General features: G+C 38.1%; 1 protein-coding gene across 1 annotated transcript; it reads right to left on the reverse strand.

The window, feature by feature from the left end:
- Positions 1 to 1,752: 1,752 nt before the first annotated feature.
- On the reverse strand, positions 1,753 to 11,574 carry LOC136258994 (synaptotagmin-like protein 4). Its single transcript, XM_066052399.1, has 9 exons — positions 11,396 to 11,574; positions 11,115 to 11,333; positions 7,407 to 7,876; positions 6,098 to 6,291; positions 4,746 to 5,012; positions 3,870 to 4,033; positions 3,190 to 3,637; positions 2,525 to 2,688; positions 1,753 to 2,265 (listed from the first exon to the last, which is right to left on the reverse strand). Exons 1-9 carry the CDS (start codon positions 11,515 to 11,517, stop codon positions 1,917 to 1,919), a joined length of 2,397 nt encoding a protein of 798 aa, XP_065908471.1. The 5' UTR covers positions 11,518 to 11,574; the 3' UTR covers positions 1,753 to 1,916.
- Positions 11,575 to 26,603: the final 15,029 nt, after the last annotated feature.

Here is a 26,603-nt window from a genome sequence, read left to right on the forward strand (position 1 = left end):
TAACGATGTGTTTGTCATAACATATATAGGGGGGTAGTTTGTTCCATTCTTTGACAGTTCTGTAAAAATAGATCTTTTGGTAATTGGTGGTATTAGCTGTTATAAATCTAAGTGGGTGGTATTGTCTGGTGTTGATGGATTGTGGCAAAAAATAATTAGGTATTTGTAAAGCTGGTTCCTGGTCATGGTCAATTCTGTGAAGAAGGGATAATTGATTTACTTTACTACACCTATTTCAGTGTGGTCCAGTCAAGGCTATTTAACATTGCTGTAACACTGTTTTGAAAATGAGAACTATAGTCTCATCTTGCCACTCTCCTAAGCATCATTTCAATTTAATAGATTAGGTTCTGCTGGTAAGGATCCCAGACTCAAGAATTGGCCATACAAGTGTAGTATAAGCATCTCATTTACCTTGCTGTTAACTATTTCTTTTTATAAAATTCAGCATTCTGGTGGCTTTGTTGGTAATGCTACTAATGTGAGGTGCCCATGAAAGTGTATTGTCAAGAAGTATCCCTAGATATTTGTATGTGTTTTTGGATTGTATGGTCTGGTTGTTTAAGGTATAGGTCATTAGTCTAGTGGTGAATGACACCTTGTAAATCTCAGTAGGACACACTTACTGACATTAAAATTCATCTGCCACTTCTGCACCCATCTAGAGATTTCATCAGTGTCTTTCTACAGCAGAGTTGCATCTTTTTCCTTATTGATGGTACAATAAACAACACAATTATCCACAAACAGGCTTATTGATGATGAGATGTTACTGGTAATATCATTTATAATGGGTCCATTCCCATTTTCCTTGAATTCTACTTACCCCATCAAAGTTCCTACAGTATTTTACTTTGATATAAGCCAGTTATATCACAACAGTCATAGAATATCTCAGTTATTAACACCCATCCTCGGCTTCTCCTCTAGTCAACAACTTGGATTATTCTATAATATAACTATAACTTAGTCTACCTGTACCAACACAGTAACTGTTACTGTAGTCTAAAATCGTATCTCAGCATGTTTAAGACTCCTGGACACATGCTCTCAGATCCCCACAATTGCATCCATGTCCATTGTATGTTTCTAACTTCACCTCTTAACTCGCTTTGTCTATCAAAAGCAAATGTATGCACAAGAAGGCTACTGACGCCTGTGTAGCAGAGAGTCAAAAACATGGTACTAAACTCTTCAGAAAAAGTTCCAAACCAGGTGGTGACTTGATCCACAGACAGCCTGCAGTCTAGACAAGTGAGTACGTGCGGAGCCACACAGTGTTCCATCCAGAATTTCCTTTGAATTCAACCAGCAGTACTTAAATGACATTGATTTCTCGTGTGTCATTAAAGTTGCTTTATTAGTCAGTATCCCACTAGGGATCTGCAAGAAGTATATATCAATCAGTTCATAACATAATAACTTTAAATGTCAGTAACATAATTTTCCTAGGGGTGGTATGCACCCAGTCTCCCCTGTGTGCATGAAATATTTGGAAGTCTGTGTCACTCCTGGTGGAAACATACAGTGAAAGTCCTCAAATCTAAAGAAAGCACTCTAGTATAATTTTAAAGTATTTTGATTAATGTTTGGTAGGGAATGCCACAATGATCCCTGATACTTGACTATTTTAACCAGGTGTTGCAGACGTTCATATTAACTGTAAACACATCTAATTTTGTAAAATAAAAACCCACAGTCCATGCATGGTTCCTTATGCACTATAGCTACTTTATATGTTGTGTCATAATAATTGTTCATGATCAGTCCTAGATCACCAGCAAATATTTAGATCAGTAATCTATAGTAGTGCCATATGTACAACATGCAGATTTATATAGATACATAAGTTCGATTTCGAAAATAAATTATCATAGAGTAATTAATAATAGACATGTTCCTTGGGGAAGGTAATTTTAAACTTTTTGTGGTTTATTCAATGATCTTAGTGGATGCCATTCATCGATCCATTCCTTGGGACGAGCCATCATCATCTCCCATTGGCTAACTTCACTCCCAACACAATCCATCCACTTGTTCTTATTACCAGGTTGTGGCTTGGGTCCAAGTCTAATACCGCCTACAAATTCATTAGTTTTACGATGTGGTTCCCATATTGTGATCTCCAGTACTCTATCATATGATAACTCCACATCTGTCACTTTGTCAAATTGGAACTTGGCACTGTAGAGTACATTCTCATCGTTCTGATCATGAGTAACTGGTGACTTGAGCTTCTGATGTTTTCCCTTAGGCAGTAGAGTACTGTAAGGGAAATGATTCAATGATAGTACAAGTAAGCTATAATAGCTATGTGTGTACTGGCTACTTTAAGGGGAAATATTGTGTGTATGCATGCAATGTTTGTGACATCATTTCCAGTTACTCAATAACGGATACCACATGGGGTAAATAAATACTTCCCTTCCACTTACATTGCTAACAGTTCTTTGACTGTTATGTGCATGTGTGGTACTGTACAATCTGTGTCTATCTTTAAAATTGTCACACAATTCTTACTAACCAGAGTACAAATGATCCATTATCATAACGTGTCTTTAACCCACTAGCCTGTCTGATCCAAACTTTGAGATAACTACCATTACATTTCTCCTTCTTTGACTTGTTAGTTTCAGATACATATTGTAACATCACTCTCACTTCTCCAATGTGTACTGGTGTATCAACCTGTAAAAACAGCACAATATTAATACAAACGCCTCCATGGTCTGTCTAATACCTCTTACAGCAGCACAAGTGCTTAAAATGATTTTGCAGCATCTTTTATATACACTCATCAAGGAAGTGCTGATATGAAAAATTAATATCTCGAAATGGTTTCACTGCATTAAGAAGACCACAGGAAGCATAACTGAGGACAAAAGAGGTGCAGAAGGCAGACACTTGTTGGAACTCCAAAAGGCACATCTGAGATGTGAGTTAGGTATAATTATATATATTGTGGCTTTCGATGTGTCATTTGACCTCAAGTCTTGCAAATGTTGTTGGGCAGAAAGGCAGGTAATCAGACTTAAAATTACATTTTCTGGTGTTATTTTAAAACTTGTTAACGTACCTAAAAGGTAGGTTTCCAAAATCAAGTTACATTTAAATCTAGGCAGGTGTTACAATTGTACTAGTTGCTGCAACTTTTCAATAGTTCCCATAATATATGGAACAACAACTTACCACTTGTCTGCTGCTGTGTACCACCACATTGTTATTATCAGAATCTAATCCATCACTAGAAGTAGTCTTAATAGTAGTCTTCAAGGAGTGTTGTGATGTCACTCCCATGTGTAGTGGATCCATGTTGTGTCTCAGTGTGTGTAATTGTTCCACACATTCACCGGGGGTATTGACAACACTCATCCAATGTGATAACTCATTTTCTGAACTGTCCATGTAACTTAACTGCTTTTTGTGATGGGGACGTGGTCCCAACCTTACACCACCAATGAAATCATAGTGTTTGGTGTTCTTTGATGAATTCCACACTGTCAACTCAATCACTCTATTTTTACGAAGGTCTTCCAACTTTAGGTGGTCAAACACAAATTGTTCATTCCATTCTGGATCACTGCTATCCTTCAACACTTTGGTTTTGATCTTCTTTCTGTAGTCTGGTAGAAGATGGCTACAGGAAGGTAACTGTGTATTAGTCCTGTTATTAGTTAGTATAATGGCAGTTAGCTACTCAGTATATTAGTCAGTAAACTACTCAGTATACTAGTCAGTAAACTACTCAATATACTAGTCAGTAAACTACTCAGTATACTAGTCAGTAAACTACTCAGTATACTAGTCAGTAAACTACTTATTATACTAGTCAGTAAACTACTCAGTATACTAGTCAGTAAACTACTCACCATTTCACTACAAGGTTACAGGTCAATTCAGTTTGCAGTAGATTATGACCACTGATAATAGTGACCACAAGATCTCCCTTCTGTTTTTTGTCATTGGTAATGTTAAACTGTAGTGACACCTTCAACTGTCCATTATCTGTTGACTGACTGGTATCATCATGGCTCTGTGGTAATGTATCAAAGTTGATGTATTACAATTGGTCAGTGTGTACATACATACATACATGCATACAAGTTAATCAGGACACTTGAAAATGAGGGCACCTGCACAATTTAAACACTTAATGGTCCCAAAGTATTCTAAACTGACCTGGAAAATCAGGACACCTTGATAATCAGGACACTTTTGGTTGGTCCCTAATACACAGGTTTCACCAACAGTTCATAATATAGTAGTGGAGCCCTTACTTATATTATGAACTCTTGGCTTCACTATATATACATACACATGTATTCAACAGGGTTTTGTTATATGCATTTGACTTAACTAATTCAACTAGCATATCAGGACATCTAAAGTGGCCATTACTTTCAAACACAGGATAAATTTCTTTAAAAACCAGTAACAAATTTATCGTGGTCTTGTTAAGACTATTATTCCATCAACAAGTACTCATGGATATACTATCTTTGTGCTAGAAAGGACGAACATTTACAATTTTTCCTTTCCTCTACCATCAAATTATAGCTAGAATTCTCTATCAGTTTCTTTAGAGAACCTAAATGATCAGAACCAATCTAAAGATGACTTATTTTCACCTCTTCCCTGTGGACATTCTCACGTGTACAATTATCTGTGTGCTTACACTTGTCATGTGAGTCCTACACAGTATATGTCTGACTATATGTCCTAATGCATTTATACCACATCCTTACATCTGAGCTTTTCAATGAAGTAACACTAACACGATTCCTCATTGTATTTTGCTTAGTTAAAGCTCTGAAATCAACATCATCTAATTCAAATGAAGCTTTCTTTTCAGATTTTTTAGGAAACATAAGATTAATAGTTTCTTCTCCATCATCATTGCCAGGACATACCAGGATTGGTTTAAGTTGACAGGAAGTGCAATAATTATCATCATCATCACTCGTCTCATCACCATCCTCAGGACTACTCCTTGTTACATCATCAACAACACCCTGAAACAATGAGATCTCACTAGAGGTCCACATGACTACTCGGCTGTGTTTTATACATTGTAAAGAGAATATTTCTTTTCACCAGAAACGCTAAGTGTAATTCAACCCACAGCACTGATTCAAATCACATATTAGTAACTGAGTAAGTGTAGCCTGTTTAGTGTTTATATAATGACATATTTTATGCGTAAGCTTATGAATGCTATTCCACTAGTGACCTGTTAGTAGGCTCAAAGCCTGTGAATACAGAGAGTCATAAACATGTAGCTGAAAAGAATGCAGAATAAAAATCCCCGACCCAGTAAATATTATTGTCTAGTTTCAATGGTGAATTCAATTATTTTTGTGTTATGAGTGAATTCTGTAACTTGAAAATTGGGCCAAACAGTTTACATCTAGAGTATAACTGGATTAAATGAAAAGGACAGTTTTACATATATAATCTCCTAAAGCTAAATGATACTGTGTAGGAGACTTAAACATGTGATCTAGTTTGCTATTTCCAGTTTCTAGACTTCAGTTTTACTCTGCAGGTTAATCAGTGTGTCACATCTAAAGAATTGGTACCTATACACATTACACTACACAGTACAGTTTCCAACTACCCATGCCATCAGGACAGGGGAGGTGGAGAAGGGGAGGCAAGGGGACTGTCAAAAAGAATATGGAGAGGCTTAGCTTCTCCCCTACAATTATCTATACCTGTCATTGAGCAATTTGCTGATTGTATTACACCAAATAACTAATTATACAAATGCTTAGCTACCTGCAATTCCAGTGAATCAACTGGATTCTACATGAATCAAGACTGATATACCCAAATAGAGCAGTCACTCTAATACAACAGACAACAAATATGGTGACTGCTAAAATCACTCCCAAATTCAATCTCAGAGGGTCTAAATTTCAAATTTTCCCGGGTAGCATGTCCCAGACCCCTCTAGATCGGCATGTTTCGCATGTTAATGTACTTTGCACACTAAGACATGTCATCCCCTAGACAAGCCCACCCCCCTAATAAAGGTGTCTCCTCCGCCCCTGCATGCCCTTGTACATAATAATATGACATACAGCTGCAAACATACATTATCATCATCATCATCATCATCATCATCTAGGTTGTTGATAGGATTAAGACCCCTCACAGTAGCTACTGGAATGATTGGTTGTAAGAAAGATGTCAACTTTTCGTTGAATGCCAATCTCTTGGGTGATCGTGTAGGTGTACCTGTTGTTACAGGGTAGCGATGATCTTGAGGTACTGGGACAGAATGATTTTCTAAGGGAAACACAACAGCACTTCTAAGCATATATATGACCGTATTAGGGATCATGGTGGTTTGTACTTTCTTACAAAGAGGCATTGACCACAAACCAGCCTCACAATACCTTTATGTCACCTTGGCAGCATTGGTTTGGCTAACCAAGTTCAACGGTACTTTCAGTGCAATCTGAAATGCTTTCAATAGGTTACTTTGAAATTCTAAAAAATGAAACTTTCTGCTGACTGATGCCTTAAGACAAGTGTAACTCAATACCAGCTAAGAATACAAGCTTGATATTTTCATTGTTAGATGTCACTTAGGCCACGTTGGTGCCTTTAAGGCATATCACAATACATACAATGCATGCATCATGGACTTCCCTAGCTTTTTTCTTCCTTTGTGTCCAACCTGTTTTTGCTGGCAGTAAAAGGTGTTTCTTCACAGTAGTACATTATGGTTTCCCAGTGCTGACTACAGTAGCTGATACATTCTGGCCACTCCATGCTGTTGTGTGGGTCATGGATTTAAAAATATTAAGGCTTTACAGCACAGGTGCTGAACACCTTTTCCTACAGCTTTAAAGATGTTATATTCAGTGTGCTGTCTGAAAAGTTGCAGAAAGAAGATCCTGGGCAGCCTTAATCTTGCAGCTATCTGATTTACATTATATAGAATGCCTACAAGAGTCTGCATGCCAGGTGGCCAGGGTGTTTTCTCCTTCTTCATTTTATGTATTTGTATCCATTGGAACCCTACAATAGTAATGAACCACCCAATCGACCATATACACTTTTGGTGTCAATGAAATGGGAAACAATGGATATAGTTTGAGTATAGCCTTATAACGGGAAATATCATATTTTCTGTAGTAACTGGATTGATGACAGAGGCACTTTTCATACTGTTCTTCATTGTAAAGCTGTGGTTGAACATAGCTGAAAATGAAGTGTAATGGCCACTTCACTTTCAGTTTGGGCACACATTCATGTGTATTGTGTTGGGTGCCATTCTTTCTTTTGATGCGGTATGAGTGGGTCAAACAACCATAAATAAAGCAAACTAACAAGTTCCCGTGAGAAGATTAAAACTTGTGAATATAAGGAGTCACTATAGACACACATACACACACCTTGTAACTGTTCCACATTACTGGAGAAAACTACATTCCTTGTGGTTTTCTGTTCAATTTTCCATTGCCCTTTTTTGCTTTGTTGTTGCTGTGTCTGTTCTGTTTCTTTCTCCTTTCGTTTATCCTGCCAAATTTGTTGACATATTCCTTGAATATTATTGCTGGACAATGCTAGAGACACTGCAGAGGGGTTATTCTGTTTGTGAATATTTTGTTGATTTAGTTGTTCTACTTCATCTTCATCATCACCATTATCTTCCTTTCCTTCTTCACTTTCCTCACCTGTTGCTTGTTGAAACATTTCCTGGTTATGGTAGTCCTGTTCTATTTCTTCTTTTGGTCGTAGATAGTTTTGTTGTTTGTAGTAAAATCCTTGTTCTGCTTCACCATCTCTTGTATTGAAGGACACACATAACACATTAGAAGGATCAAGGGAGACACTCAACGTTGTTTCATTGATGTACAACTCCCTATACATAGCATATATAAACATTATATACATGTGCATTAATTCACCACTAAATACTTATAAATTGTATCCATAAATTATTATATCAGAGGCTATATCATAACACTGGTAGATGCTACAAGGTAGTAGGTACGTATATACATAATTATACAGGAACTATATAGCATATACAAGTTGAGCTAGATCCTGAAAAACAGCTAAAAATTAAAAGTGGAATTTTTCTCAAGAGAGTAAACATTTCAGTCAGCCAGATGATTAATGATGATAGAAAAGGTGTCAACAACAGACATTTACAGTTTGGCTCCATTACAAGTTTGGGAAAGGGCTGTAATAGACACTGTATTTTATGGCTTTCCCATAGGAAATGTATAGTGAAAATTTTGATTGGCTGTAAATATTATGTCAGATATTTGAATGAAAATATTTTTAGAGGGTCGAGCAGTACTACAAGTGTGCCAAATTTCAAGATTGTGTGCAATTGCATCCATGAGTTATTAAATGTTTTTGAGGATCCAGCTCAATACGTACATACTATACATGCGGCAGTAGTTTTTGCCTGGACAATCATTACACCACACATACAGTGCAGAAGTTGATGTAATCCTCAGAAGATAAGCTTGAGAAGCCTGTTGCTTACAATACTTATCCTTCACTTTGCTTATAGTAATAATGTCAATCTCCTACTGTTATATAACTGTAAAACTTATCAAGCCACACAATAGCATATCGTGCGGCCAAGTACAGCCAGTGTGAGCAAGTGTGCATTTTACGATAACCAAGAAATCATGTATATGTAGCTCAATAGTGCATAAACAGAAATTGCTGTGGAAGTTTCCTCGGGGTATATAGGACACCTACTGTTTCAAATTTGAACTGAATTCACTTTTGTGACTTGAAAGAAATCATGCAAACAGTCACGGAGAAACACCAACCATGTGTAAGAAACATGCAATCGACTTTAGGTAATAAAAAGTATTACTTGTCACACCTACCAGGCAAACTAGTTAATAGAATGAGCTGAAAATAGGAAGATAAGTAGACTAAGTATTTCAGAATGGCCTTTCAGTGGTTTACAAGGAATCAGAAAACAAACTGAAGCTAACTAGGCGTAACAAGCACACGATTGAGTTATTAATAGTGCAGTTGCATGCAGTCAGTCTATTAGAGCATTGAATCACTTTATTAGAGCATTCAGCTATGATCAAGTCACCAGAGTTCAGTGGGAGTTCAGCTCCATAACAAGTCACCCTAGAGAGTTCAGCTAACTACATGAGTGCCACTGTAGAGAGTTCAGCTACAATCAAGTCACCAACAACTCCAATCAGTTACTAGCATGTACAGACTTCAGCTTATCTTTAGCTACATAAAAGTCGACCTAGCGAGTTCAGTTTCACCCTGTAGAGAGGTCAGTGCTCATTTGACATGGTATACAGGAGTTACAGAGTGAATGGATCGTTTAGGAAAGTTGAAATACAATGACCACCATGACCCAGTGACCACCATGTTCATGGGTATTGGACAAGCAATGAATGTAGCAAAAGCACTTTCATGCAGTCCAGCTGACTAACTGCAGCTGCCATGCTATCACTATACTGCTGGTTGGCACGGCCAAATCAATGCATTGAATGCTAGCCACATCACTGGAATTTTTCTTTCTCTTGTTCTGGTAATCAAGAAGCTAAGGTATGCTGCATGGCCTACAGTTTGGTGATCCACACTTTGACATGACTAATAACTCATGTGATTATGACTGTAACTGGACTGTTTAGATTCAATTATGAGTGATTTCAAGCTTGTGTAGCATTGGCACTGTAGTACAGGACAAGCAATAACTGACTGTATGGTAAGTATTACAGATAGTTTAGATCATTAGCTTAATTGCACAATTAGATTATGAAAATTTAGCTGTGTAGGTACACATAAGTCAACTTGCCACAATCAGGCTTGGCCCTCTAAGGTTTTATATAGCTTTCAGTTATCCAGGCTAAGTCTTCAGTTAACATGACTTAAGTGTGGGTGTGGTTATGCCACTGACTCTTTCTGTAGAGAGTTCAGCCACAAACAAGTTACCTTGTAGAAAGGTCAGCTACAAACAAGCCACCCTGTAGAGAGTTCATGCAGCCACAAAAATGTCAGCCTGTAGAAATTTCAGCTATGTTACAAGTCACTCTGTAGAGAGATCAACTACAATCAAGTCACCCTGTATCTAGCGAGTTCAGCTATGTTACAAGTCACCCTGTACAGTGATAAGCTACAATCAAGTCACCATGGAGAGTTCAGATACACACAACATCCTGTACAGGGTTTAGTTATGTAATATTAGTTTCTCTTGTTCAGCAATTCCTGTAGTAAAGAAAACAAAAAAAAAGTTGAAAGGAACATCCATAGGCTGGCTTTGGAGTTTACAATTACAAAAAGAAGTGATATCTATACCAAAAGAGTCAAGCTGTGAAGAAAGGGTACAGCCCTCCAAAAAGACCAAGATGAAAATAGTTGTAAAATCAAAAGTAAGCAGTAATGATACCAATGCCAATTATTTTTAATGATTACACAATGAGATCATTAAAAATGATTGGCATTAGCATGCATCATTTCTTGGCCATGCACCTCTTTTGATTTCGTAGCTTTATTTCACCATGGCCCTTATGAAGGGGTAGCGCTGCTGCACCCTTTTTTCACATTAGGGATATAGCTTCGGCAACCAGTTTTCTTATAAATATACACCTTAAGTATAGCCAAGCTGGGAAAAATCTACATAGCTACATACTTCTCCTGCCGGTCCAGTTTTTTTTTTGGTAAAATATTGCACAAATGGTTAGAGCAATTGTCTTATATATTAACTCCTATACTATTAAGAAAATCAAAACAAAACTGTTGCCAATGCTCATGAAGTTTTTTCTCACTGAATAGAAAAACATTGGGTGACTGCAGGAGGCCCCATTTGCCTAATAATGAAGGCATTGGCTGCGGGCACAATTGTGTTCCCTGCATCTGCCCCTGAATAGCTATAGCTAACCTTATAGAACGACTACTTTTTACTGCATTTGACTGTACTCAGGCTGTTAAAATGGTTGACCTTTTTTTTTTTTTTTTTTTTTGGAGAAAGCATTGCCTCATTCCCTTCTTCCTCCCCTCGGTTTCCACATGAGCATGTACATGCACACTATATAGTTACGTACGGTAACTGAGCTAGATAGTTACGTACGGTAACTGAGCTAGATAGTTACTAGATGACTTACATGTGGCAAAGCTTACAAATCCACAGATTACTGTCCGAGCAATGGATCCGGTCACGTTTGCATACCCATTGGGAACAGGCCTGGCACATCTTCCCAGAGTCGAATATCCACCCAAACAAGGCTCCACAGTGAGCGCAGAATGTCCCGCTGGTCTCGGTCCTCGTTCCGTAATTTCCGCACTTCAGGGTGAGGCGGATTGCTATATCATCACGTAGTTTTCTGCAGGCACGTATATGTGATAGCTACTGCCTCCTGTAGCTACAAGATGGACTAACACTTACTTGATACGCCTTTCTTCTTCCTTCTGAAGCTCGAGATCTTCTTGAATCACGGAAAGAATCGCTTCCTCCTCTTTTTCAGTGAGGAAGGACAATTGGACCATCTGAGATTTGATCTGAGACATGTCAACCACTCTCAGTTCAGTTTGTTCTTTACTTCGAAGCTGCTACGTGCCCCCCATCTATATATAGTGACTGCATGCGTTGTGATTATGATTATGATGTAACAATGCATGTTAATTGTTGCATGGTAGCTACGAATTCCTAAGAATACTCGCATGCCTACACACGGTTATCCGTCAACTGACTGCAGTTTCCTGAATCAAACTAGCTTTCTCTCTGGCTTCCTGACCTGCCACAGAGATCATGACTAGAAAAATTCAAGTCGGCGCTTTCAGTGTAGCTAAAAACTATAACGTTTATCAGGTTCCTTAGATGAAAAAGTGGACCTTTTGTGTGGTTATGTGATGCACGAATACAAGCATGCTGGAACTAGAGGAGCCTGGGGGCATGCCCCCCCACACAAAAGTACCCACAATATTCACTATTTAGTGACGTTTACTACTTTTGTAGAGATCAACTCTTTTGTAATGACCCTCACTACACAAATAATTTATATCATAGTGATTATTGTGAGAAGTATTGTGGCAGAAATTAGTAGTGACATTCATAGTGTCCTTCACTAGCTAGTTTGTTTTTACTGTTATAGCTATATAGATATAGACATTATTTATTTATTATTTATTTATTGATTAGCAAACACCCGACAGGGTTTTTACGCTAATGTACACGCTGGCATTTCAGTTGCTAACCGAACTTATAGATACGTAAAATCCGCCATGTGCTCATTGAATGTTTTGCTGTCATACAGACATTATGGACTTTTAAACTAAAATTTTGGACTTTGGTTCTGAAATTTGGACAAATTGTGGACCCACTTTTTACCAAAATTGTAGTTTTTTGGACCTTTTCTTCAAGAGGGGGCGGCGGTCCTTCAGAACCTTACAGTCCCTTTCCTACGAGCCAAAAATTTTGTATGTAACTGCTTGGCAAGTAACAAACTCCTAGCTAACATGGAAGTAGTTCCCTAGTGGGATAACATGCTAAACCTGTATTGAAGATTAGGTGACAAAAAAGACTATATATACCACCAGTGAAGCTATTCACAAGAATATATACTCAGTATATGTGACCGGATTTGCAAAAAGGTACCTTTTTCACACACATAATTTGACCAATTTTTGGAACTTTGAATGAAGCTTCATAACTTTTTGATCATGGCATATAATTACCTGAAAGTTTCCATGAGTGTAGCTACAGTATCTGACTGCATTTTGATACTAAGAGCAAGTTAATCAGTATAAGGAGTCAAGTGCTACGTACATCATATTATTGTTTGCCAGTGTGTAAAATGTGTGGAAAAGGTACCTTTAGTTTTCACAAATCTTGTCACATAATAATATAGTTAATCATATAGCTAGCATCTATGTATCATGGTAGCTGTCGCATAACTGTGTTAATTATACAACCAAGTACTAAAGATAATATGAAATGCGGTTTAAATTACGTTATTAGTAATGAAATAAATTAATAAATGATGTTTGAGGCTCTGGTAAGACCTCACCTTGAATATGCTAATGCTGTATGGGGACCCAATTATATTGGAGATTGTGACAGGATGGAGAGAGTACAAAGAAGAGCCACTAAATGTGTTCAGGATCTGTCCAGTTTAGAGTATGATGAACGTCTGGTTACCCTCAAGCTTCCTACATTGTCATATCAAAGGCATCGTGCTGACATGATTATGGTATTATCTAATTACAAGGGAATGTTAATCTTCAAACTGGATTATTTTTCCACCTGAATTTGTCAAGTGCCACAAGGGGACATGACTTCAAACTTTTTAAACCTCATGCCAAAAGAACGTTCGCAGTAAATTCTTTTCAGTAAGAACCATCAATTCATGGAATAATTTACCCAATTATGTAGTGTCGTCTAATTCTACTGGCAATTTAAAAAATTTGATTGATAACTTTTATTCTTAATGTAATTGTTTATTGTAATGAGCAGGACTCACAGGTTCCTTTTGCTCTGTATTTATTTATACAACCAAGTACTAAGAATAATACGAAACCATAGATAGTATATGGTACGTAGTATATTAAAATCAGGGTAGGGTAGTAAAATCAGTTTCAAAGCAGGGTAATTCTGCTGTGAAACCGGCTGGAGCTCTGGTTCAACAGCTACCTGAGAGCATACTTCAGTCAACAGGGTAGCAGTTAGATCTCTGATCTCATTGTAGCTTTGCACTGCATAAGTCCACGTTTCATGATACCGTGGCACTATGTTATGGGTGGTCTCCTCAGCGGACTCCTGCTCACTGTGCATGTGGGACTTCCTTTTCAGTGGAGCATGCTTTATCCTGTCCCAAGGGTGGCTTGCCTTCTATCCGACACAATGAGATCAGAGATCTAACTGCTACCCTGTTGACTGAAGTATGCTCTCAGGTAGCTGTTGAACCAGAGCTCCAGCTGATTTCACAGCAGGACTACCCTGCTTCTGCCAATATCCAAGATGGTGCCCGTCTTGACATCGCCATGAATGGTTTTTGGGGTGGAAGAAGTGAAAGATGTTTTGTGGATGTGCGGGTGTTCAACTCTCTGGCTGCTTCTAATGCGTCCTCATCACTGGCCTCCTGTTATCGGAGGCACGAGAACATTAAGAAACGCGCGTATGCTCAGAGAATTCGTGAGGAGGAGCATGCCTCTTTTACCCCCCTGGTAATGTCTGCCTCTGGTGATCTGGCTCATGAGGCTTCTGTTTTTTATCAACGTTTAGCTCATCAACTTTCAATTAAGTGGGGCGATGATTACTCTGTTGTCATGGGGTGGTTAAGGTGCTGTCTATCTTTTTCTCTCTTGCGGTCCTCCATACAATGCATCCGCGGAGCCCGCTCATCCATCGGTCACTATGTTAAGACTCCCCCAATTGTGGAGCTGATTCGGGCAGAGTCTCAGTTTGCCGTGGACTAAGAAAGTCCCGGTTTGTCCAGCACAGGCCATTTATGTGCTGGGGGTGGTAGGCAAGGGCAGTCCATCAAGCCCGGGAAAAAAAAAAGTGTACTAGTATTAAAATCTATGACGAAACGCGGTTAATATTACGTCATAAATAAATAAATAATTAATAATTAATGTTTGAGAAAACTACGAGGCCTAGAGACATAAACTAACCAGGGATCGATTCGCCTGTGAACGAAGGCACAAACGTATAATCGTTGCGCCCGTTCGTGCTGATGACTTGACCATACGTGTAATTCTATATAACGCCCAGTACCACACCCTTGCTTAATTACAGATTGCGCGAAGGAGAAGATTAGCGAATGTCCGTGAAGTGACTTCAGGAGAGGGAAAGGCCACTTTACACGTAAACAAGAAGATTACAAGTAAGTTTTTATGTTTGTAACGTCTCAAGTATCCATGCCAGCTGCCAGTCACATAAAAAGTTAATTAACAATGCAAGAAAACATTAAAACACATGCCACTCTCTTTACAATATGAAATACAAGTAAACAATCTTGTCTTGTGCAGCTGGCATGGCGAACTTCCTTTGTGTTGGTGTCAGGCAATTGAATACATGCTTAATCTTTTTTGCCTTCACATGGCTTTGCTACTAGGTTCTGGCTGGCTTGGCTGTCTTCCTTTATCTGGTTCTTCTAGCTTGCATACTCCTACAGTATTGTTTTTTTGTCAACACAACTTTCTTCTGGAACACTGTGCCATTACATATCCTTGAAGACAGTAATCGAAAGTCTTTCCGGCATCACCTTTATAATTACTTATGTGTCAAGTAACTTCTTAATCACTGTTTTGTGTTTTGTTGTGTACTGTAGGTATATGTATATGTTTGTTTTTTGTAGACGGACACCTTGTACAGGCTTTGCCTTTTGTGTATGCCTTCCTTTTTGGTAAATTGATAATAATAATAATAGTAGCTATCTCCTGCAAGTTGTGTATGCATAATTATAGTGTGTCACCTGTCACTGTGCCATTGCTACACCACTGATGAACCTTATTTAGCTCCAGTTGATGTTGATACTTCACTGTATATTGGCTAATAATTTTTATCTGTTGATATTGCCTATAATGTATTGCTGCATACAATACTGCAATAATGTATAGTTCTCTCCTGTACGTTTTGTATACATAAATACATATGTGACTCTATTTTGGAAAACCATACATCTGGGCACATTGGCCAATTTTGTTTTTTATATCTACAATGAAGCACTGAGTGGTTATCTACCTTGTGTGAAAAAATTGTGATGATACATTGAAGCATTCCAAAGATATGGCTAATTTACTATCTAATACATTACAAACTAACTTTCATTATCAGTTTATAGAACTGAATAGTGATCAGATGTGACAAGTTGATGACAAATCACTTTGTTGACAAAGATCAGCATTCTTACAATCTAAAATTAATGAAAAGAGATTCTTGAGAGTTTAATCATATGTTCTTTGTGCTTTTTCTCAATTAAATCACTTGTAATATTGTGTAAAGACAAGAAAATGTTTGGTTTTGGGAATGAACAAATCACCCAATTTGTAAGTTAATTGTTGTCCCACGCATTGTGAAACTACTACATGGTCTGATATAATTCAGTATATCTCCTAGATAAAAGAAGCTATGGGTGTGAAATTTCACAGCAAGAAGGCTTAATAGTTGCTTTATCAGAATATGCAACAAAAAAATTAATTTTAAAAAATCACTGAAATTTTCAATTGAGAATTCCCACAAATTTTGCATGTGCCCAGATGTATGGTTTTCCAAAATAGGGTCACATATACTGTGTACACATCACTGTGCCATTACCACAACAATGATGTAGCTGGCACTTAGCTACTGGTGGCCTTTAGTTACGATGCCACTATTGTGTTGTATCTGTCACTACTGTGACATATTGAGTTGATTTGGGGATCATGCCTTCACCACCTAATAGCCTCACCGGGGGGCTGTCACGTTGGTGTATGTACTTGGTTGTATATGACGCGGTCTTAGTAATTATACAACCAAGTACTAAGAATAATACGAAACGCGGTTAAAATTACGTCATAAATAAATAAATAATTAATAATTAATGTTTGAGAAAACTACGAGGCCTAGAGACATGAACTAACCGGGGATAGATTCGCCTGTGAATGAAGGCGCAAACGTATAATCATCGCTCCTGTTTGTGCTGATGCCTTGACCATACGTGCAATTCTATATAACGCCAAGTACCACACCCTTGCTTAATTACTTACATATTGCGCGAAGAAGATTAGTGATGCCCGTGCAGGAGAGCCAGAAGTCACTTGTGTAAACAAGAAGATTACAAGTAAGTTTTTATGTTTGTAACATCTCAAGTCTCCATGCCAGCTGCCAGTGGATTCATTCACGTAAATAAACAATACAAGAAAACATTAAACTGACATATGCCACGCTCTTTACAATAAGCTTACAGTTACATATAAAATACAAGTAAACAATTTTGTCTTGTGCAGCTGGCATGGCGAACTTTCTTTGTGTTGGTGTCAGGCAATTCAATACGTGCTTAATCTTTTTTGCCTTCACCTGGCGTAGCTACTAGGCTCTAGTGGCTTGGCTGTCTTCCTTTATCTGGTTCATCTGGCTTGCATACGCCTACAGCATTGTGTAGCTATCTCCTGAAAGTTGTGTATGCATAACTATAGTGTGTCACCCATCACTGTGCCATTGCTACATCACTGATGAACCTTACTTAGCTCTAGTTGATGTTGATATGCATTGCTGTATATTGGCTAATAATTTTATCTGCATGGTGATGTTGCCTATAATGTATTGCTGCATACAATACTGCAATAATGTATAGTTCTCTCCTGTATGTTTTGTATACATATACTTTGTACACATCACTGTGTCATTACCACACCAATGATGTACTGGCACTTAGCTACTGGTGGCCTTTAGTTACGATGCCACTATTGTGTTATATCTGTCACTACTGTGACATATTGAGTTGATTTGGAGATAATGCATTCACCACCTAATAGCCTCACCGGGGGGCTGTCACGTTGGTGTATGTACTTGGTTGTATGTGACGCGGTCCTAGTAATAATAATAATAATAATTGAGAAAACTACAAGGCTTAAGGCTTCGCACTTACCGGGAATAGAATCCATGTTGTATGAAGAGACAATTGTATAATGGGCGGATGTTTTCGTGGAGGTGATAGAAACCTTACGACTATTCTATTTAACGCCGATCAAAACAGCTAGCATGTGACACCCACTACAATACAGTTAAGGTAAGTGCACCTAATTCCGGACAGTTCCTAACTCCAGACACTTCCAATGTTTGGCGTCATATCTCCGAAACTATCTACAGCATTTACTTGAAATTTTAGGTGATTAATGCTTCATATACAATGATGCCGTGATCCTAAAATAAGCTTAAAAGTCTTGCTAGTTTTTTTTAAACAAGGTGATTATTTATTGCCGTGTGGCAAAATTATCAAATTTTCTTCGATAATCGCTGCTTGTTCCCAAACTCAAAGAGCTATTTGGCTGATTTTAATACACTGCACAGGGACAACTATGACTTACCACTGTACCAAGTTTTGTTTGCAAGCAATCAGCCAAACTCTTGCTTTGGACGATTTTGTAAGAACCAGTCTTATTGAAGCTGCATAAATGTTTTCGTAAATACACCTACTAGTAGATTTTTATTATTATTATTTTTTGATGACAAATGAATAAATACAAATACAAACATAATACGGAGAATATAGTTTACAGAAAAAATACACATGACAACAAATGCTACAATTAGAATCTACAAAACAAACTATATAATCACAACAAATAAATACAACTACTGGGAAAGGGGAACAACAAAGAAAGAAAAACTACAGGAAAAGGGGAAAGTCATCATCACCACCTTGCAGAGCCCAATACCTTAAAATCATTCAAGCATTATTCACCCATAAACAAACAGAGAGTTGTTGAAGTAGATTTCTTCTGGCCTCTTTAGGTGAAATTCCACTACGTGGGTGGTGGTACAATCAGCAATAGAATTAAGAAATGACAAAGCAAAAGGTGTCCATACCCCAAAACTTTCCACAACTAGTGGAATGAAATCCCCTCCTACCTTCGCAAGGTGCTTCACATCATTAGCCACCTCTCCAGCTGCAGCAGCCACCCCAGCATAGGAAGCGGAGGAAGAAATATGAGCAGGCTAAGCAGTGCTGCGGACAGAGACATCAAAATAGGCAGGATGACCAATTTGATAGTCAGGATAGAAAATGTCTCCTGGACGTGAACTGTCATCAAAAGAGGCATGTTACTCTTTAAGAACTCTTGGATGGTCTTGTAATAAGGTATGATTAAGGATGTTAACTAAGGCATCATGGCGGTGGATTCTCATAGGATCATGGGAACAGCCTAAAAGATGGTCACCAAAACAATCTATGGAAGAGAGGCATGTACACAATGAGGAAATGGGAAACAGAGAAACTCCAAGTCATAGACGCAAACCAACAATAAACTCTGGACCTGGGATAAGAGAAGTTGAAGGAATAGCTTTAAGCCAGCCACTATTGGTGCCAGAAGAGTGAGAAAGGGCAGTCAACCGAGCACGGTCCCAGATACTGTAAGAAGCAAAATGATGATTGAACTGATGCTGATCTAAAAAGGCTTGCAGATCATGCTGCGAAGCTGAAGAAATGGGAATGTCAGAGAACATTGCAGCAGCAGCATCTTCATCAGGGAAATGAAGCTGATCAGTGAAGCAATAAACAGAAGTCTAGAAGCTAAATCACGGATGCTATACACCTAGATTTGAAATACCCATAACTAGGCTATGACTCTCAAAATCGAGTAGCTATGAAGTGGGCAGTAGATGCAAGTTTAACGTGGTGGTGTTTAAAATTTGAAATCAACTTGTCCTTTTGTACAACCCGGTCTTTTGACAAAATTGATAATAATAATAACTTCGTAAGTGCTGTATCAGGCGGGATAAAAAGTGTCCGGAGTTAGGAGAATGCGTGAAAATTACACATAGTTGAATTTTGGAGCGCAGCTCCTCGACGGATGGAGATATTTTGATGGAACTTGCAGGACTGATGCACCATAGGATAGGCTTTATCACCATCACCATATTTTAAAGTTTAAGTAATTCGCTTGCATGACGGAGATAGAGCACCGAAAGCAAAAACTGTCCGGAGTTAGGCACACTTACCTTAATCGACCAGGCAGATTTAAACGGCGATCGAGACAAACGAACTTTTGTTTTTGGAGCTGGCACACCATGCCAGCTGCACAAGATCAGGAAAAAGATTAATAGCAGTATATGTTTGTTTGTATTATTTTGTACTTCCACCTAGCTTGCTAGGCTCTAGTTGGCTTGGCTACCTCCAGTGTTTGTAAATGTATTGTAAAGAGTATGGTATGTTTTAATGTTTTCTTGTATTGTACATTTAGCCTTCACCTAGCAGTCTCCTGGCTTATGGATGGCTTGGCTGTCTCCCTGGCTTTGTTGGCTTGTATATGGTATTGTGTATCTCCTATATTTCATCTTGTAGTGTATCATGTTATCACTTTAGGACATATGGCCCAGTTCATATCAAAAAACTAAGATAACAGTTTCTAGTGAAATACCTTGCTTCTTTTATCATTGACGTCTGCTCTTGGAAACTTTGGCAGCCATGCATGTCTTAATCCAGTACCCTGATTCATCCTCATTAAACATTATAATTCTAGGACTGTTTAATGGATGTATAAGCTTCATTGCTTGCAGGCATAAGATTCAATACCAAAACCATAGATATGAGAGCATGCACTTGCACCTCTACTTATGAGAATTATGCAGGAGGAGTGGTGACAATGCATTATGTGGTCTTCCATGGTCAGGTATTCAATACAACGTAATAGTAGCAGGCCCTCACGGTTGTAATTGCATATATCACTTATGTTTACTGTATGTGCATCTTTTCCATCCACACACGCTGTGCTGGTCATGCACTGTTGTACATGCACCATTATAATTTTGTAGATTGCCCCATTGGTGGTTGTACTTGGTTGTATGTGCCCCGAGCCTAGTAATAATAATAATAACCGAGCTGTGCTTATAGGTACAGAATATTTAATACACCGGGGGATTGTAATGGCATTAGTTACCATGTTAGTTACCATGTTAAAGTGGCAACTCTGACAGGCTACTATGATTACATTTAAACATGTCAACAGGTTTTAAAAGTAACCATGCATACCAATACAGACACCAGCTCCTACTCATACTAGCTCAACAGAGCATGTACAATAACATTTGTACACAATCCGTTAATAGGAACTGTATACACTAGTAAGAATATGTATATATTAGTTATGAATCATTGAACAAAGGCACACATGCATGTTATAGTTCATGATTGGACCTGGGTGGCCTTTCCATCCGATTTACGCTCAAATGCTTACAAGAGTCTGCCAGGCAGTCAAGATGTGTTCTCCTTGTCAATTTCATGTATATGTATATCCATAGGACCTCTAAAGAGTGACTTATTATCTTAAAGTACCGCATGTGTAGGACCAAATGTGAGTAGACATTAGTTTATTTATTAAGACTTGGTACAGCCATTATTCTTAGTAGTAAACATGTTGTGGCCTGGTATATTTTTCAAGTAGGCTAACTAAATCACTTAAAAATTGTTAAGAACAAGAACTATCAGTAGTAATAAATACCTCTCTAAAACTCCATTGTAACCAGGAAGTCAACCTTACAACAACCTGCAACATACTGATGTTATGGTCTGTAGAGAACTACAGATGTCAACCATTGTATTTAATAACCTGATGAAGTATTTCACACATGCACTTCACAGCTTTCTCTATTATAATTGACAACAATGATTCAGAAAGTTGCCTTAGTTTTAAACTAGAGAATGATGTTACTCGAATATCTTTTGCATTAAACTAAAGAGGTTGTCGAGATGAAAATGTACATATGGAGCCAAACCTGTTGGGACCATTACTTGATAATTGTGGTTTGTGATGTGATTGCACAGCCTAACATGGTGTATGGTGTTGACACTAATATTGGAAACACTTTCTGTCACATTCACAAGAAATATGAATATGATATAGTACTTGCTAGCTTCTCAGCTATATATAGGAAGGCCATGTGCTGGGGTGGCTGAAGGAAGGATTGTGAGGGTTCGGAAACATATATAACACAAAGTGTTCAGTATCATTTCGTCGTGACCATATGCAGGATGGTGATGATGTTTAACCAATGTCCATTGCAGCTCACCAATGATCTGTTAAGGTACACAGATACACCACATCTGTTATGAGAGGGATCACCGGCTAAATTTGAGAATAAAACAAATTTAGATGTTGCAATGGATGCAATTAATCTTGAAGTGAAACAAATAAGAAAGTATATGTATTGTTTTACTCTAATAAATTGGTAAGGTTACCTAACTTGTGTATTTCAACATGCATGATTCTACACTGACAGGTATGGTCCCCTTGGGCATTTAATTTCTAATAATGGTTTCTAATAATTTAATTTCTAATAATGGTTTCTAATAATTTAATTTCTAATAATTTTTAATAGCAGCATTTAAATGATCACGAGCCAATCACATATTTAGACCTGGGAATTTAAGTACGTACTCATCAGCTGCAGAGTGGTAGTAGTGGTGGTAAGTTATAACTGATGCACAGTTTGGAATCTTCACTCACAGCAATGAAACATAAGGTACACTATATAGGCACTAGTATGTAACATGTAATGCTAGATATAGATTAGGAACCCAGATTGAGGTTCTTAACTGACTTACGTAGATAATAGGATCTTTTTATATGGGTATATAGGTGGAGTCATTGTGGGATTGGATATTAATGTTGCACTGGCCTATGTAGAATTTTAGCTGATATTCCGATATATGACAAAACCAACATGATTAGCCAATCTGCTATATCACAAATATATTCACAAGTCTTGACTTTAATTTTAATTTTGAGTTTTTAAATATATCTAGAGTTTAATTGTCATCTTCATCTACTTTGAAGTCCATCTGTTGCCCACCCCCACCACATTCCACCCCAGTCAGAGAGCTCATAGTACTAATACACTCCTCAAATTTTATATTTTATTTGGTAGTAAAACCTACAGGTAGCTACTAGCACAGGAGTTGGCTGTACTTTGGTGTAAATATGCACTACTATTTTGCAAATGATTATGGCTTGAAATTCTTGCAGTTCGGATCAGTTTTTTTAAAAGCCAGTCAGATATTTTTAAGCTGCAATGTTAATGTATGTAACTTTTTAATAACAGTCAAACATAAGATGGCACTAACTTAGTTGGCTGCACATTGTAACTTGCAATTATTGTGGTAAAGTATTGCACAATCGTTTTACACTACATATACTCCACACATTGCTTTATATCTCCTACATACATTAAGCAATCATGATGAAATTTTCAGGACTAGTTCTCTACTGTACAGTGGCCAATTGAGAACATTGGTGTGATCATGGAATAATTCACTTGGAATTGTGATAGATTTACAGTGGAACCTCTCTTATCCGGGCGGTCTGGTACATACTACTGTCCGTATCTCAGAAATGTCCGTAACTAAGAATAACATGCTATTATGCTAAAATGACTGACTTAAATACAAGTAATGTTGTTATTGCTATCAGTTAGTGGTATGCAGTTTAGTGGGCAGAGGGGGAAATCACTACAGAGCATTCATGGTCACTCCCCTGGGCTGTAAAAATTCATTATCACCTAGCAACCAAGTGGTAGTTATTATTAGTAGAATAAACAAGTCACCAAACAGGTAAACAGCAACCTTTAGGCTCCCTCCTTGTGCTTTCATCTAAACCAAACTCCATTATGCCAATTTATGGTCAATAAACTACAAGCCACATGACCAATTTGGGCTGTCCGGACAATGGAGGTGCCCGGGTAATAGAGGTCCGGATAAGGGAGGTTCCACTGTAAATGTAAAAGATAATTCTTACCAAAAGTATGGTAGATTTATTGGAAATTTTTGTTGTTTCATTGGATTCAGCTACAAGCAGAAAAAATTGGAGCAGAAAAGGATATTCTATCAGATGCTGGGAGATTAAGGGTAAAATGCCTCAGTGAACTAGGTCAATGTAACAACTGCAACTTTTAGTTCCAATTGCAGACCAGATACATGCACGAGGTCATGTATGGCTTGGCAATGTAAGGCGCAGGTGCTTATATCTACTAAAGGTCTGGCCTATGAGGCTAAGTTGGGGTATGTAAGCTGAATATCTGTGAGTGTGCATTAGATTTCTAGAGTGCAGTACGTATAAGGGTCTTAGACCATGGTACCTGTAGAGTACTCTGCACATGTGCCTATAAATGGAGAGGTGCTACTCAAAGACGATGTCTAGGTCTGGAAGCAAAGACTACTGCACAGAACAACATTAAGTATGAATATAATGTAAAATTGCATTTTGAAAATGTCTGTGTCCTTGTGCATGTCTGACCATATCCACTTTTTACACCTAGCTGTACCACTGCTACTAAAACACAGTCTGACAACTTGATTCTCTATGTGGAATACTATTAACCATTTCCAAAATATTGTAATCTTGATTATGTAAATATCATAATCCATTGTATATATTCACCTACAACAGCACCTACATGCCTATATTTGGTGTACTACATGATATACATCCTTAGTGTAAGAATAATGAGATATACAATACTTTCTTCCTGCATGTATATCATATTTTACTAGTAAATGTTACAGAGGAGTATATTGAGTTACAATAAACAGTATGCATAGTCATGCATCTCAGACTGTCACTTATGTTAAAGTAAGCATGCACCTTCATGCGTCTCAGTCTAGCATTTATATTGATGTGAGCATGCCTGTGCAGCCATACTAGCATACCTGTAGCATGCACTGTGAATAATTTTGGGTTTCCAGTAAACAACATAGACTTGTAATGGCTTCTTCACAGTCAACCATAGCTATTACTATAGTATCCAATCAAACATCAGAAGCTCTCCAAACACACCCTCAAAGTAGAGGTGTGGCATCATGACTTTTGGAGACATAACTTGTTCTTGGGGGAGGTTACTCTACCACTGGACAAAGTTGACTGTTCCAACCCTTAAATTCTGATGAGTGGTGTGGACTGGAGGAACTAATGAGTGCTATAGTATACTACTACATATATAGGTTGAATGCACTCAATGCAGTATACCCAAGGGAATAACATATTCCACACTGTGGGACCTCTGGAGATCAAGTCACCACCTGATATCTACATTCAAAAGAGTTTTAATGTGAGGATTTCCACTCTAATCACATAATAAACATCACCACATGTAATGATTGTTACTACCTAAATAGTTTCATTGAAGATAGAGTCAACTCCTTTCTTAACTGAAGTCATCTTCTTAGTTGACTTACTCCAGTCAGGTAGTAGATACGTCTCACATAACTGTTGATGTGACAGTTGGCCATGTTGGATTACACTCTTCTCCATCTTCAGAGATGTCCTAATAGTGGAAAATTGTGTTATGCTGTACTGCTGAGTGTTGGGGGTAGTAGTGTGAATGGCAAGGGTGTATATATAGAGGGGGGGTTTTGGGGTTGAGGAAACCCCCTTTGACAGTAAAACTGACATGTACAATTTATAAAATAGCCTGCCTCAGTAAGTGTGTAACTATCAATGCTATCTAAACCAAAACAGCCAAGCTGTAAAAAAAGAGTGCAGCCCCCAAAAATGCCAGGATGAAAAAAGATGTGAAATCCAAGGTGGCGGTCAAGAAATGGCTGTGATGGTAGGTTCATGGCAAAAATTTTAATTACGACAATTCAGGTGAATTTGCGTTGCCTCCTCCACTAGGATTCGGCACCAAATTCACCTGAATTGTTGTAATTAAAAATTTTGCCATTACCCTACCATCACAGCCATTTCTTAGCCGCCACCTTGGATTTCACATCTTTTTTCATCCTGGCCTTTTTGGGGGCCGCACTCTTTTTTTACAGCTTGGATATTTTGGTTTAGATATCACTTCTCTTTGTATTGCAAGCCACAAAGCTGGCCATTAACTGGCTTTGGTGCTTCCTTCTAACTTTTTTTTTCTTTTCTGCAGGAATTGTGGAACAAAGGAAGAAATGTTGTGTACAGCTTTATATCCGATTAAAAATATTTGTATATTTAGCAATAAATGTGACCGGATTTCACATAACAAGGCTTCCACACACACAAAATCAAACTTATGTTTTTACCAGAAATGGATTGCTGGCCTAATACACTATCATATTCCACACTGTACTTCCTTCAGGACTGGCAAGTCTGGTTTCTGTGGCAGCTTTCTTCCGACCCTGTCAAAGCCACAAGTGGGAGATTGGTGCCATTGAATGGCCATGGCTTTGTGATAATGGTGTGTAGTGAGCTGGGACTTCACAGAGAGCTCGCCAACAGTGTTCTCAGTCAATTTGGAGTGATTTGAGGGCCATGGAGGGACATGGAGAGCCCTAACTTGGCCTCTGGATTCCAATCGTCTTCTTGCTTCATTTTATACCCCTATATTAAGCCCACCCACCGCCCCCCCACCCTATTACTACCACCTGTGATATTATTACCCACTCGAGAAAAGCTGCCCAAAACAGGGCTAATTTTGGGTATCAGAAATGTATACACCCACTCAGTGATAGCTAGTAAATAAATGCATACTTGGTGCAAATTTTGTTTGCACAGCTGTAGGCACTGGGAAGTTATTACACAATGATTACTTAAAATCGCCATATCTCCTAACGAAGCTTTGTGCGTCGAAGCCGGGTTTTGTCAAATTCAGTCACAAATATTGTAGGTAATAAGGTGACTTCTTATACATAACTGAACTGTAGCTGAAACTCCCATTGTTTGTAGCTGAACTCTTTTCAGAGTGACTTGTTTCTAGCTGAAACTCTCTACATGGTGATTTGTTTCCAACACATATTTCTACAGGGTGATTTGTTTGTAGCTGATCCCTATAGGGTAACTTGTATCTAGCTGATATCTCTACAGGGTGACTTGTTTGTAGCTGATCTCTCTACAGGGTGTAGCTGAACTCTCTACATAATGGTCTCTTTGTAGCTGAACTCTCTACAAGGTAACTTCTTTTAGCTGATCTCTCTACAGGGTGA

Source organism: Dysidea avara, chromosome 6 (genome assembly GCF_963678975.1).
Source record: "Dysidea avara chromosome 6, odDysAvar1.4, whole genome shotgun sequence".
In the NCBI taxonomy this organism is placed as follows: Eukaryota; Metazoa; Porifera; class Demospongiae; order Dictyoceratida; family Dysideidae; genus Dysidea; species Dysidea avara.